Source organism: Passer domesticus, chromosome 12 (genome assembly GCF_036417665.1).
Source record: "Passer domesticus isolate bPasDom1 chromosome 12, bPasDom1.hap1, whole genome shotgun sequence".
NCBI lineage: Eukaryota > Metazoa > Chordata > Aves > Passeriformes > Passeridae > Passer > Passer domesticus.
Genome location: NC_087485.1, coordinates 2298981 through 2312405, shown reverse-complemented (window position 1 = coordinate 2312405; position 13425 = coordinate 2298981). Strand labels below are relative to the sequence as shown.

Below are 13425 nucleotides of genomic sequence, written 5' to 3'. Positions count from 1 at the left end.
CCGAGGACAAACCCCTGCTGGCATCACCCCGACGTTGCCATCCCTTCCTTCCGCTCGGAGCAGAGGGCACCGGGCACAGCGCCAGCACAGCCAGAACTAGGGCAGCAAGGGGTGGGGCAAAACACAGCAAAGGGACCACAAGATGAGCAAAGAGGCAGGAAACCCATGTGGATGAAGGAGAAGGAGCAGGCTGGATAAAGGATGGAGCCCCATTTGGGCTCACTGGACCCCAGCAGTGGTGGGGAAGGTCAGGGTGAGAGCACAGATTCTGCATGGAAAAGGGGGGGAAGGACACGACAGCAGGATTTATTCCTCCTCCAGGACCTCAGTTATTGGGGTGACACTTCCTCAGGGTCCCCACGGCATGGTGGAAGCAGCAGCAAGGAAAAGGAGGTGCCCAGCACCCACCAGAGCCGTGCCAGGAGCCCGAGCCAGGGCTGCGGAACAAACCTCACCCCTGTGGGACACTGCCAAGCCAAGAGCTGTCCTGGCCAGCCCAGGGCCAGCCTGGCCAAGCCACTCGCTGCTGGAAAGAACAGGGAGCAGGGTGGGGGCCACCCTGCAGCCTCAAATGCTTCCCCAGTGCCAGCTTCTGGGAGGGGTTGTCCAGCCCCAAGCACTCAGCGTGCAGCACCCAGGCTCCAGGATCAGCATGAAAATGGGAAAATCGGCGAGGGGAAAAAACTGGAATGAGTGAGACAGCAGCTTGGGTGATCCCAGTGCCACAAGGGAACAGCCCCAGAGGAAAATCTGCTCCTGGGGATCCACATCCCTGAGCTCAGGCGGTGGCGGGGTTGGGGAGGTCCCTCCAAATGCTCCTGCTGGAGTAAAATCCAAGCAGAGCCCTGACAGGATGCACAGCAGGGAGCAGGTTACACAGCACAAGCAATAGCGGGAAGGGGAGGGAAAAAAAAAATAAAACAACCAGCAAAGCCCTTTTTGGAAGAGGAAAGGGCTGACAGGACCTGGCTGAGAAGCAGGAGAAAGCCCAGATTTCCCAGTTACTGTGCAGATGTTCTGGACTGAAAACAGAAGACGGCAGGAGCGAATTCATCTCCCCCTCCAGAGACGCCGCAGCCGGAGCATCTGGACTGTGTCTGCAGGCAGCAGGGCTGGATCGCCGAGCCCCGGGAGCCCCACACCGGGAACAGCCGGGACACACCGGGGGGACACACCGGGAACAGCCGGGACACACCGGGGACAGCCGGGACACACCGAGGGGACACACCGGGAACAGCCGGGACACACCGGGGACAGCCGGGACACACTGGGGGGACACACCGGGAACAACTGGGACACACCGGGGGGACACACTGGGAACAACCGGGACACACCGGGGGGACACACCGGGAAGAGCCGGGACACACCGGGAACAGCCGGGACACACCGGGAACAGTCGGACACACTGGGGGGACACACCGGGAACAGCCGGGACACACCGGGAACAGCCGGGACACACTGGGGGGACACACCGGGGACAGTCGGACACACTGGGGGGACACACCGGGAACAACTGGGACACACCGGGGGGACACACCGGGAACAGTCGGACACACTGGGGGGACACACCGGGGACAGCCGGGACACACCGGGGACAGCCAGGACATCCTGGGAGCCCCACACCAGGAACAACCAGAACACAGCAGGGTGCCACACCGGGAACAACCGGGACATCCTGGAAGCGCCACACCGGGAACAGCTGGAACACACCGGGGTGCCACACCAGGGACAACCGGGACACTCCAAGAGTCACACACCAGGAACAGCCAGGACAGCCCTGGGAGCTCCACACCAGGAACAGCGGGGACAGCCCCAGGGTGCCACACTGGGAACAGCCAGGACACCCCTGGAACCCCCATCAGGAACAGTCTGGACACTCCTGGGGTGCCACACCAGGAATAGCCGGGACACCCCTGGGGTGCCACCAGCACCAAGATTGGGACAACCCAGCCCCAAGATTGGGGCCAGCAGGGACAAGCCAGCCCTGTCCCCCCAGCAGGTTGACCTTGGCAGCGCTGCCTCCAGGGAGAACTGAAAGGCCTTGTCTGCAGTGTTTTCACTCCGGGATAACTCCTGCTGCCTGCTCCCACAGCCGGGGGAGAGACGGGGAGGAGAAAATGTGGCTGGTTTGGCAGAGAGGACGAGGAGGGAGCAGGAGACATCCATCCATATATCCATCCATATATTTTATATATATAAATATACACTTATTCCTGGCCAGGATAATAACTGGAATCATCAGCACTCGATCATCACTCGCTGTAAAGCTTCACGGCCCACTGAAGTCAGCCCCTCTGCAGAAACATGCTGGAAGGGGATGGTGGCAATTTGCTGTGTGCCCCACACCCTCAGCTGTCTGTGTGTCCCTCCCTCCTGGGTCTGTCTGTCCCACCTGAGTGAGAGCCCAAGGTCCTGGCTGTCACCAAAATGTTCCTGGCTCCACGGTCCCTCCCTGGAGTCCCCAGGGACAGAGGTGGCTGCTGGTGGCCCCTCAGATCCGTCAGATGATGCACTCCCCATTTCCAAGGGGGGCAAAGCTGGGGAGGGCAATTAAAACCATTTTGGAGGGTCAGCTGGGAAAGCTCCACCTGCACGGGGCTGTGGCAGCTGTGGCCATGGGATGCACATCCTGCAGGGATGGGCACCCACAACAGGAATCCCCAGCCCCAAAACAGCAGGTGCTGGGGACAGGCTGGGTGACAGCGTGCCAGGAAACAGCCTCAGGGGGGTCACAGAGGGGCTGGAAGCCTGGGAGCAGTCCAGGCTCCTGTCCTTTGGCCAGGGAAGGCAGCTGTCCATCCCAAACCAAGGGGGGATGTCCCTGGCTGTGGGGTGGCCACCACCCTTTTCCCATCAGGACCTTCCCTCCCATCCCAGCTGGGACTCAGCCTTGCTTCAGCTCAAAGTGGAAGACAAAAATTCAAAATGGGAGAGAGCAAACCAGTCCCTGCAAGGCCTCCTGCCCTCTTCACATCCCTCATGGGGGAGCCAGGGTCAAAACAAACCTCAAAACCCAGCAGCTCACCCCTGCCAAGACCTGGCTGTGCCAGGACGCCAGGGCAGGCAGTGCTGGAATGGAATAACCCTGGGTAAATCCTTGTGCCACCAGGAATGGCCCATCCAGCACCAGTGCTTGGATACGGCCACGCAAAAACAGCATTTTGGGAGTCCTCTGGATGGAGGGAGCTCCTCCACCTGCACCACCAGCCCCAAGATGGGATGGGATGGGATGGGATGGGATGGGATGGGATGGGATGGGATGGGATGGGATGGGATGGGATGGGATGGGGTGGGATGGGATGGGATGGGATGGGATGGGATGGGATGGGATGGGATGGGATGGGATGGGATGGGGTGGGGTGGGATGGGATGGGATGGGGTGGGGTGGGATGGGATGGGATGGGATGGGACGGGATGGGATGGGATGGGGTGGGGTGGGATGGGATGGGATGGGACGGGATGGGATGGGATGGGATGGGATGGGATGGGGTGGGGTGGGGTGGGATGGGATGGGATGGGACGGGATGGGATGGGATGGCATGGGATGGCATGGGATGGCATGGGATGGCATGGGATGGCATGGGATGGCATGGGATGGCATGGGGAGGGATGTGAGACAGCCCAGAGCAGCCACAGGCTCTCTCTGCCCCAGCGCAGGTCGCGGCACGCTCGGCACCTCTCCGGCAGGTTGGAGAGGGAAAGCCGGGGCAGCTGCTGCTCCAAGCACGCCAGCTCCGTGGGTAAACAGATGACTTCAGTCTCCCGAGAGCTACTAAAGCCCGGCAGCACTTGTGCTAACGTGGAAGGGGGGGAGGACAAGAAGGAAGCCAAAGAGGGAGAAGCAGCGTCATACCCACGCCAGGCTGCAAAGCGCGCCCAGGTAACGTCACCCTTCTCCCAGCCCGGCCAAAAATCCACCCTGGAGCCATCCCCTTCATCCCTGCCCTGCTACTGAAGATCCAGCAGGGAAAAGGAGCCACACAGCAGCTGCACGAGGCTGTTTGTCCAGCCAGGGCACGGCTTGGCTCGCGTGTGCCGGGCAGAGGCCGCAGCAGCCGCTCACCCGGCACTGGGAGCAAACCACGAGCTGCCCGCAGCAGCCTGGGCTGGCACCGGGGCCCTGGCACCCTCCACGAGGCCCAGGGAGGGCAACCAGGCTGGGACGGCCGGGAGCACTGCCGCTGGCACAGGAGCAGCCCCGCGGTGCCCACGGCGCGGCTGGCGCGTGCCAAGGCACGCCCGAGGCACCGCTGCCACCCGCCTTGGCCGTGGGGACCCGGGGCTGTCACAGCCCTGGGACGGGGCCCGGGGGAGTCGTGCTGCTGGAAAGGCTCCCGCCGCCAGCTGCTCCCGGAGGAAGAGAGCCCGGCGTGGCTGGGAGGCTGCCACTGCCAGCCGGGCTCCTGCCCCATCCCCAGGGGTGCCCCTGCCTCGCCATCTCCCTGGATTTGTACCCAAGTCCTCACCCTGGTGGTCCCCAAGGAGGGCAGTGTCTCCTCAAATGTCCCTCAAAGGGACATTTCCACACCATCCCTTCCAGGCCAGGATGGCATCATGTGGCACAGGCCTTTAGCTGCAGGGAGGAACATCTGGCCAGATGCTGCCCAAAAAAGGAGCTAAAAGTGCCAACAGGGAGAAAACAGAGCCCTCCCCACCCCAAAAACCAGCGTGGGAGCAGATCCAAGGCACCTCCTGCAGACAGAGAGGTGTAAACGGGCTCCTGGCAAACCAGCTGTGCCCAGTGCCCCAAAACCTGCTCAGGAGATGGAGACGCCTCCTTGCCACTCAAGGACAGTGACAGGAGCATCAGGACAGGACCCAGCCGCTATCTTGAGGGGTGGAAAGCCAACTCCTGTCATTCCTGATGCACTTGGAAAAGCAGGAACCCACGCTGCTGTGCAGGGAAGTCCCTGCTGGCTGGGAAGCAGCCAAAGATCATCCCAGGCTGCCCTCTGCACCAGAGCTTCCCGGACGGCTCAGCAAGGCCAAGTGTCTGGACAGAACATCTGTCCAGCTGCAGCAGCCAGAGCCGGCCCTTTACCCCATCTCCCGACTTGGCTGCGACTCCAGAGGATGCTCCAGAGGTTGCAAAAGCGTTTTCACTGCACGGGGTGAGAGTGGAGCCGGTCCCTCTCCCCAGGGTGCCCGCAGCGGGTGTTTCGGGGGGTGCAGCACACTGTCATTTTTGGCAGGTGCCTGCTCGAGCTGCCAGTCCTGCAGCGCAGCTGCTTTGGGGAAAGGCAGGGAGAAAGCAAAGAGCAGGGAGGGCAGGGTGAAAAATAAATATATAGCAGCCAGCTGGTGAGCTGTGGAGTCAGCACAAGGTCTGCAGGACACGGCGCTGGCAGCGGCGCGGGAGCCCTGGAATTTGGGACAGCTGGTCCAGCAAGGTCAGCCCGGCCAAAGCAAAGACCCCTGTGCTGCTCCCCACAGCAGGGCTGAAGGACCAACACCCCCAGCTGGAAACCCACCACCCCAGGGGGGGACTGACACCCCAGGGTAAGCATCAGGTGAGGATGAGGAGGGACAGGCAGGTGCAAGAGCAGCCCTGGCCTCAGTGGCAGGAGAAAGCCCAGGGAAAGCGTTTTCCCCGTGTTGTTTCTTTGTTTGCCATCTGGGAACATGATCCCCAGGGAGGCCGTGCCCCGAGACATGAAGTCATATCATGATTATATTGCCACCTCCGTGCTGGGATTGAGATCTCATCTGAAAATGCCAGCCCGGGTCGGCGCTGGCTGCAGCAGCTGCTTTGCTGAAAGGCGACGTAGGCCTCGCTATAAACAACCTCACATGCTGCAAACTGAACAGGTTTATCCCAGTGAAGTTGGCTAAACCAACTGAACAGGTTTATCCCAGTGAAGTTGGCTAAATTCTGCTCTGAATCTGCTGGAATTCGTGATGGCAAAAAATTGCCACAAGCACAGGTAAGAACCACCAAAACCAACCCAAGCTGGAAGCCAAAAGACTGAGGTGAGTAAGACCAGCTCTGCACCTTTTTGGAGGGATGAGGAGAAGCCAAATGCAGCCTGTGCCACCCTGCTGGAGCCCACACATGATGCCTGGGGCAAGGACACAGAGGTGCCACCAGCTTGGCCAAAAAAGCACCACCACCCAAAACACTGCCAGTGGCCAGAAGGTTTTTGATTTCCTTCAAAATCCATAAAAGATGCAAAGAAGGCAGAGGTGCCTGGGGCTCTTCCTACACAGGTCTCTTAATTCTCATGCTGCAGTGCACCCAAATATCCCATAATTTGGATAATTTGGCCTGGTGCAATGCAGGAGGAGGGCTCAGGCATCACTCCCTGCCTTCTGGGTTTGTTTTTCTGGCATCCAGGAGCTTTGGCTGCTGCTCAGCATCAGTGGGACAAGGTTTAGCGGAGAACACAAGAACTCTTTGATTTTTGCCCAAAACCCTTTTCGAAAGCCAAAAGGAAAGTGCCCACCAACAGCTGTCAGCTCGACACAGAGATTTGGAAATGCAGCCATGACCTTTGGAGCTGGGAACCTGCAGCAGGGGCCAAATCCCCAGCTGAGCCAACAGCGCTGCTGGCAATTAGTAAATAGAGTGAACTCAGCCCTGACTGTGCCCTGTCAGGCACAGCCCCACACCACCAGCCCCAGGTGTGCTCCCAAAAGTGGGAATGGGGCATGGAAAACACCACGTGATTCCCAGAAAACGGCCCGAGGACAAGGACAAGCAGCAGGGAGCTCCAGCTGCTCCCCAGGAGCTCCATGCCAGCCCCAAAGGACACTGAGCACAGAACCACAGATTTGTGTGGGCTGGAAAAGCTCTCCAAGATCATTGAGTCCAACTGTTCCCCCAGCACTGCCAAGGCCACCAGTGACCACGTCCCCAAGTGCCACATTTTTTAAATCCCTCAAGGAATGGCGACTCCACAACTGCCCTGGGCAGCTGTGCCAGAGCTTGGTGACCCTTTCAGTGGAGAAATTTTCCTTATATCCACCCTGAGCCTGCCCTGGCCCAGCCTGAGGCCGTTCCCTCTCCTCCTGTCCCTGTTCCCTGGAGCAGAGCCTGTCCCCCGGCTGTCCCCTCCTGGCAGAGCTGTGCAGAGCCACAAGGGCCCCCTGAGCCTCCTTTTCTCCAGGCTGAGCCCCTTCCCAGCTCCCTCAGCCTCTCCTGGGGCTCCAGCCCCTTCCCAGCTCTGCTGCCCCAATGCTGAGCCCTGGGGACACCACTGGTCCCCATTCCCTGCCACCCTCCAGGCCCAGCACCCAGACAGTTTTTTAGCCATGGAACAGCAACCCATCCAAGCCATGAGCAGCCAGTTTCTCCAGGGAAACGCTGCCAAAGCATTTCCTGAAATCCACACAGACGAGATCCAGAGGCTTCCCTCAGCCACTGAGTGGGTCACCTTGTCACAGGACATCAGGTGACAAGGACCTGCTGGTCATGAACTCCTGTGGCCTGGGCCTGATCACTTTGTTATCCTGAACAGCTGTGCTTGAGTTATGGTAGGATTTGAGAGCTTTCCAGACACCTGGAAGTATTTCCCAAAAGTTGCATTTAAGGGAAAAAACCCAGAAAACCTCAAGAGGAGTCACTTTTACAGGCACACGAGTGCAGAGAGAGCAGTGGAAGGTGAGGATGGGAAGTGTTGGAGGACAGGGGAAGCTTTTCCTGGTGAGCACAGGACACCGAGAACACCAGAAAGGCTGAGGACAAGCAGCCCTTGAGCTGGGAATGCATCACCCCACCCCTGTGGAGAGGGCTGGAGAACCTGGGGGTGACTGGAGAGGGCACTGCCAGACAGGAGCAGGTCACTGTCACCTCTGGGAAGCAACCAAATCTGGGCATTTTGTGGTTTATTCAAAGCCATGGCTCCCAGCAGCGGCTGCTCGAGGAAGCAGCTCCTCCTGGATGGAGGCACATCCCAGTGGGATGCACAGGCAGATCAGCAGGAGGAGATTCCCACCTGGATACCCCAAAATCAGAGCCCTACACCAATAATCTGCACAGCTTCCCCCTGCAAGGGGCACAGCTGGACAGAAAATCCATTTCCACAGCGCACATCTGGGGACCAAGGGTGACAAGCCAAAGGATGCCCAAGCCAGATGCCCTTTCTACACCCCAGCACTGCCTTTTTTTTCTTGGAGGGAACGACCCAAACCCACCCCATGAGCAAACCACAGCAGGGCTCTGCAGAGCTCACCTCCAGGAGATGCTCCTGCAGCAGGGAGAACTTCAGGCACCACCACACCTCCACAGAGCATCGCTTGTTCCACTGCTCCCCACCACCCCACCAGCAGCAGAGGCACCACCCACCCAAAATCTCGCTGGCTCCTCCCTCCTGACAAGCCTCAGATGTGGGGGTCCCTCACCACCCCCTCCACACTGTCACAGAGAGGACCTCAGCCCCACCCTGCCCTTGCTGCCCTGCTCAAAGAGGGGCATGTGGGGGTGTCTGGTGGCTTTTGGGGTATTTGACCTCTAGCTTTGAGGCATTTGTGTCAACCACACACACCCCAGCTGCGTGCAGGGGATGCAAAAAAGCAAGTGCAGTCCAAAAGTGAAGTTGCAGAGCTGAAAGGAGAACTGGGGAGATGATTTTAATTGCTCAGGCTCCCTCCAGCTTGGTCCCACCAGAACGGGGACCTGGGTGTCACACAAGAGTGAAAGGCTCATCTGGGGTGACTTTCAGCAGCAAGCATGGCTGAACAAGGGTACAGCTAAATTAACCAAGTGCCCTACCCAAGCATTAAGCCGTGTTTTAAATAACCTTGACATGTGTGAGGTCTCAGCCTGCTGGAAAGCATGTGGAGACAGGGAAGGAAAATGTGCCAGGACCTTCTGGGCAGCCAGAGTCCCCACCAGGACAGGGCAGGGCCCGGCCACCATGTCCCCAGGCAGCTCTGCTGTGCCTCCTGCCACCAGCCCCTTAATTTGCTCATTAGCAAACCTGGGAACGAGAGGAGGAGCTCAACAGTGTCCCTTCCTGGGGACACACTCTGTGTCCTCCTGGGAGTTTGGGGCTGGGGACAGTGGGGACGAGGAGTGCCTGAAAACCCCTGGGACTGGGGGGGTCACTGAGGAACCCCACGGGAAGCACCCAGAGCACCCACCCGTGCTGGAGCAGAAGTGCTGTTGGTAATGTCCCCATGAGGTGGCCTGGGGACACCGAGGGGGCAGAGGCCTGAAAAACCAGCTGGGGACATGCAGGTGACACCCCTGTCATAGCTGCACCCACCTGGGGCACTCCAGCACCCAGGGGTGCCTGGGTCACCACCACGGGTTGTTCACCTGATTCTTGAGTCCCCCATGGCCACCAGCACCTTCCCAATGCCACCAGACCACGTGGGCATCACAACCTACCCAGCAGCCATGAAAATGCATCCACAAACGACCCAAAATTACGTCAGGACCATCCAGCTCAAGCTGACAGACCCGGGGGGGAAAACCTCCCAAAAGCAACAGCTTCCAGAGGATTCCCAGCACCGGTGCCAACCCAGCCTCCTGTGCCATGCTGGCACCCTCAGGTGAATGCAGCTCCTGCCTGGTGGCTTTCCAAGCAGTGTCCCCACCAGGTCAGGAGCCAGCTGAATGGGAAATTATATTTGTAAGCAGCCAAGGGAGAGTGATGGGAGAGAAAAGGAGCGCTGTCTTGGAAGGACTGGTTTACATTTCTAAAGAAAACGCCGGTGCCTCAGAGAGCCGCAGGGTTCTGGCCACGGATGGAGCTGAAAGGCTTTGAAAATGACCTCGGGGATTTGGGATGTTGGCACTTGACAGAGCCCAGCCTGGGGCCTGGTTTGGTGATACAGAGCAGCAGCTCTGGAGAGCTCCCACAAGCTGGAAATTTGGGAGTAAAAGCTGTTATTTTCCCATCCCACGAGAAAGACAAGCTTGGGGGGAATCAACTTTCGCTCTGCCATGTGCTTTTGAGGTGATGCCCTCAAAGGAACCTGTGTAACCCCAGGGGGAGCCACAGAAAGGAGCAGCTGGGGAATCGGGAGATGACACCCGTGACACCCTTCAGGGTGCAGGGCTTTTGGGGAGCCCTCACTGCAGGACAAGCAGAGCAGCACGGGTGGGGGGAAGCCAGCCCTGTTCTCACCCATCAGCTCTGGGAAGAACTGGGGCTTCTCCAAGGGAAATCCCTTCATTAAGGCACCTTGTAAAAATGGGGATAAGTTGGGAAGTTTCCTACAGAGCCCATGAGCTCCTTCCAGCTTCCCAAGGATGCTCCCATGGAGGGGAGGCCAGGCAGCCCTTCCTGGCACCTCTGAGCACCCTCGATGGCAAGCAGGACAGGACTGGGATTTCCTCTGTCCTGGCTCCCACCTCCCTCATGCGAAGCTGCCAACAACACAGACACTTCTGGAACAGGACAGGTCTTGGCTCTTCCCACCTCCTGGAAGGGTTTTTATCTGTTCCTTCGCAGCTTGACAGCTCCAAAAGTTCATTGCTAAAGGCACCCCATCCATTAGCATTCTCCCCCAGGAACCAGACCCAAAAGAAGAGCATCCATCTATGTCAGCGCTCCAACTCCTCCTGGATTCCAGAGGTGGGAAGTGCTGGGAAAGGAGGGATGGGGTCCGGGCCAGCTGCCTTACCTTGGGGAGGACAGACGGGGGTGCCACTGCCAGCAGCTCTGGCGGGGTCATGCTCTTGCCAGCCAGGACCACGGCCCCGCACTCGGCACAGGCGCCGATGGTCAGCTGCTTCCCATCGTCCACCAGCAGGCTGTTGGCCACGCGCAGGGTGTAGAGGAAGACGGGCAGCCTGGCCACTTGAACGGCTTTTAATCCAAGGCATCGCTTCTTCTCCTGCCGGCAGAAGAAGCAGACGAAGGTCTCCACCTTGTACTGCCGGGACCAGGCGCTGCTGGGGTGGTGCGAGTTCCTGCCCTCGTGCTGCAGCCACTGTCCCAGCAGGTCGTGGTAGCACAGGATGCAGGTGGCCACCAGCCCGGTGGAGTCGGCCGGCCTGGCCCGCGGGGCGGGCGGGTAGACGGTCAAGAAGGGGAAAAAGGGCTCCTTCTCCCCAAATCGCCCCGGAGGGTTGACGTTGAGCTGGAACTCTCTGCCAGCTCCCAGCTCGGCCCCGCAGATGTAGCAGACAGAGGTGGGACCGGGCTTGATGACAGCGGGGTGGCCGGCGAGGTCACCGGCGGAGAAGACCTGGTGGTACCTCCCCAGGAAACTCTGCACGGAGGAGATGAGCTCCTCGTTGTGACAGGCCCTGTACATGGCCCACAGGTCCTGCAGCACCCCGAAGCACTTGCGGCAGCTGCTGACCTCCCAGTGCTTGTTGAGCCCCTTGGCGCCGGGCGGGCAGGGCAGGAGGCTGAGGAAGGGGAAATGCATCGTGCTCTTCGCGTTGCCGTTGGTGATTTTGGCCGCCACCGGCCTCGCCTCCTTGCCGCACTCCTCCCCGCAGAGGTAGCACGCCTCGGGCACCGGCGGGATGCCCGTGCCGTCCTCCTTGCCCCCTCGGCGGCCCTTGGCGGGCATGGCCCCGGCGCTGAGGGGCACCACGTAGAGCCGCTGCAGCACGGGCACGTTGGCCAGCTCGAAGCTTTGCCACTGCTGCATGAGGGAGGCGAAGCAGCAGGGACACACCAGGGTGCTGCCGGTGGGGGACAGCGGCTGGGCGCCGGGCGGGGGGCTGTGCAGCCACAGGAACGGGAAGAAAGGTCCCGGCGAGCTCTTCTCCTGCTTCTGCACGTGGACGCGGTGCTGGGCGCCCGCTGCCAAGGGGCTGCCGCAGATGTAGCAGGCGGTGCCCGCTGCCCAAGCGGGCCGCTCGCTGCCTTCCTCCTCCTCCTCCTCGCTGGTGATGTTGATCTCGCTGTCCGAGGAGCAGCAGGGGGGCCCCCGCTCGCTCCCCGCCGCCGGGGGGGCCCGCGCCGCGCCGCCCGCCCCCTCGGGCTCCGACAGCGGCTCGGCGTCGGAGAGCTCCGAGAGCTCGGAGCCGGCTGCCGGCCCTTCCTCCTCCTCCTCCTCTTCCTCCTCCTCCTCCTCCTCCGGGTGGCCGGCGGCGCGGCGCGGCGGCGCGGCGGGGTCCCAGCCCGTGGCCCCCCGCCGCAGCCCGGCTCCCCCCGCCGCCGCCGCCGCCGCCGCCGCCTCGCACTGATGGGGCCGCTTGAGCCAGTACATGCGCTTCTCCACCGGCGTGCGGCTGCGCTCGAAGGAGTCCCACTGCTCGCCCAGGAAGCAGCGGCAGACAGCGCAGACCAGGGCGCAGCCCTCCGCCGAGACGGCGCGGGCTCCGGGCGCCGGCTCCTGGTGCTGCAGGAAGGGGAAGAAGGGCCGGTGGTCGCGGGGGGGTCGCACTTGAAGCTTGAGCTCCTTGCCGCGGCTGATGCCGCCGCCGCAGATGAAGCAGCAGAGCGGGGCCGCCGGGCTTTGCGCGGCCCCGGGGCCGCCCCCCGCCGCCGCCGCCGCCTCGCCGGCCGCCAGCGCGGCCATCAGCCGCTGCTTGCGGGAGAGCGGCGCCGCCGCTGCCCCCGGCCCCGCCGCCGCCCCCGGCCCCGCCGCGCTCATCGCCGCCCCCGGCTCATCCCGCGGCTCCGCCGGACACGCAGGCTCGGGGGGCGGGTTTGCGGAGCGCTCCCCCCCCACCCCTCCGCCCGCCTCCTCCCGCCGGGGGAAGGCAGCGAGAAAGGAAAAGAAAAAAAAAAAAATTATGATAAAACAACGGCGACAACAACGACAAAATAAAAAAGCTCCCCGCGGCAGCAAAATATCCACGGACAGCAACAAAAATAAACCCGGGATAAAAGTTCGGTGCGAAAGTTTGGGTCCCGCCGGCGGCGCGGAGGAAGGGCGGCTGCCGGCCGCCTCCCGGCCCCGGCGCCCCCGGCCCGGCTCCTCCCCGGCCCCTCTGCCCGCCCGGGGGGGCCCGGAGGGAGGAACGAGCGCTGCCACCCCCGCCCGCCAGCCCGGCGCGGAGCGCGGCCGGGGCACCCCACGGGGGAGGGACGGGGGGATTTACAGAGCCACCCCCGAGGGGGTTCGTGACCGCCCCACGCGGGGATCCCCGCGCGGGTGTCCCCTCCGCGCCCGCCACCAGCGTCCCACCCGCCACCCCCGGACCGCAGCAGGGCGCTTTGTGCGGCTCCCGCTCCCCAAAGGCACCGCGTCCTGCCGGCAGGACGGATCCCACCGAAAGCACCGGCCCTTTCCTGCCCTTTCCAGCCATTAACTCGGCGTCCCGACCACCCCCGGTAATTTATTTCCCACTTTCGAACTGCTGCCGCTGTTCCAGTTCAATACCAGATTCTATTTCCCGCTCGGTCCTAAAATGCTGCGTCGCTTTGCCACTCACTGGTAAATAGCTGATGCGTTCCCAGCCGGAGCTGGCGGCGTTTCAGCGGCGCATGCAATAATCCCGGTATATCCTTACCTGCCTCGCAGCCCGCGATAAGATTTAATGCTTGGAAAGCACTTTGCTGTCCTTGGACA

At 61.5% G+C, this 13425-nt stretch overlaps 1 protein-coding gene across 1 annotated transcript in view; it reads right to left on the bottom strand.

Annotated features, from left to right (window-relative positions):
• GSE1 (Gse1 coiled-coil protein) overlaps nucleotides 1-12504 on the bottom strand; it is a 35682-nt gene extending 23178 nt beyond the window's left edge. Inside the window, exon 1 of the mRNA XM_064386650.1 lies at nucleotides 10573-12504. Within this exon, the coding sequence (XP_064242720.1) occupies nucleotides 10573-12504 (1932 nt within the window). The remainder of the gene's footprint in view (nucleotides 1-10572) is intronic.
• Nucleotides 12505-13425: the final 921 nt, after the last annotated feature.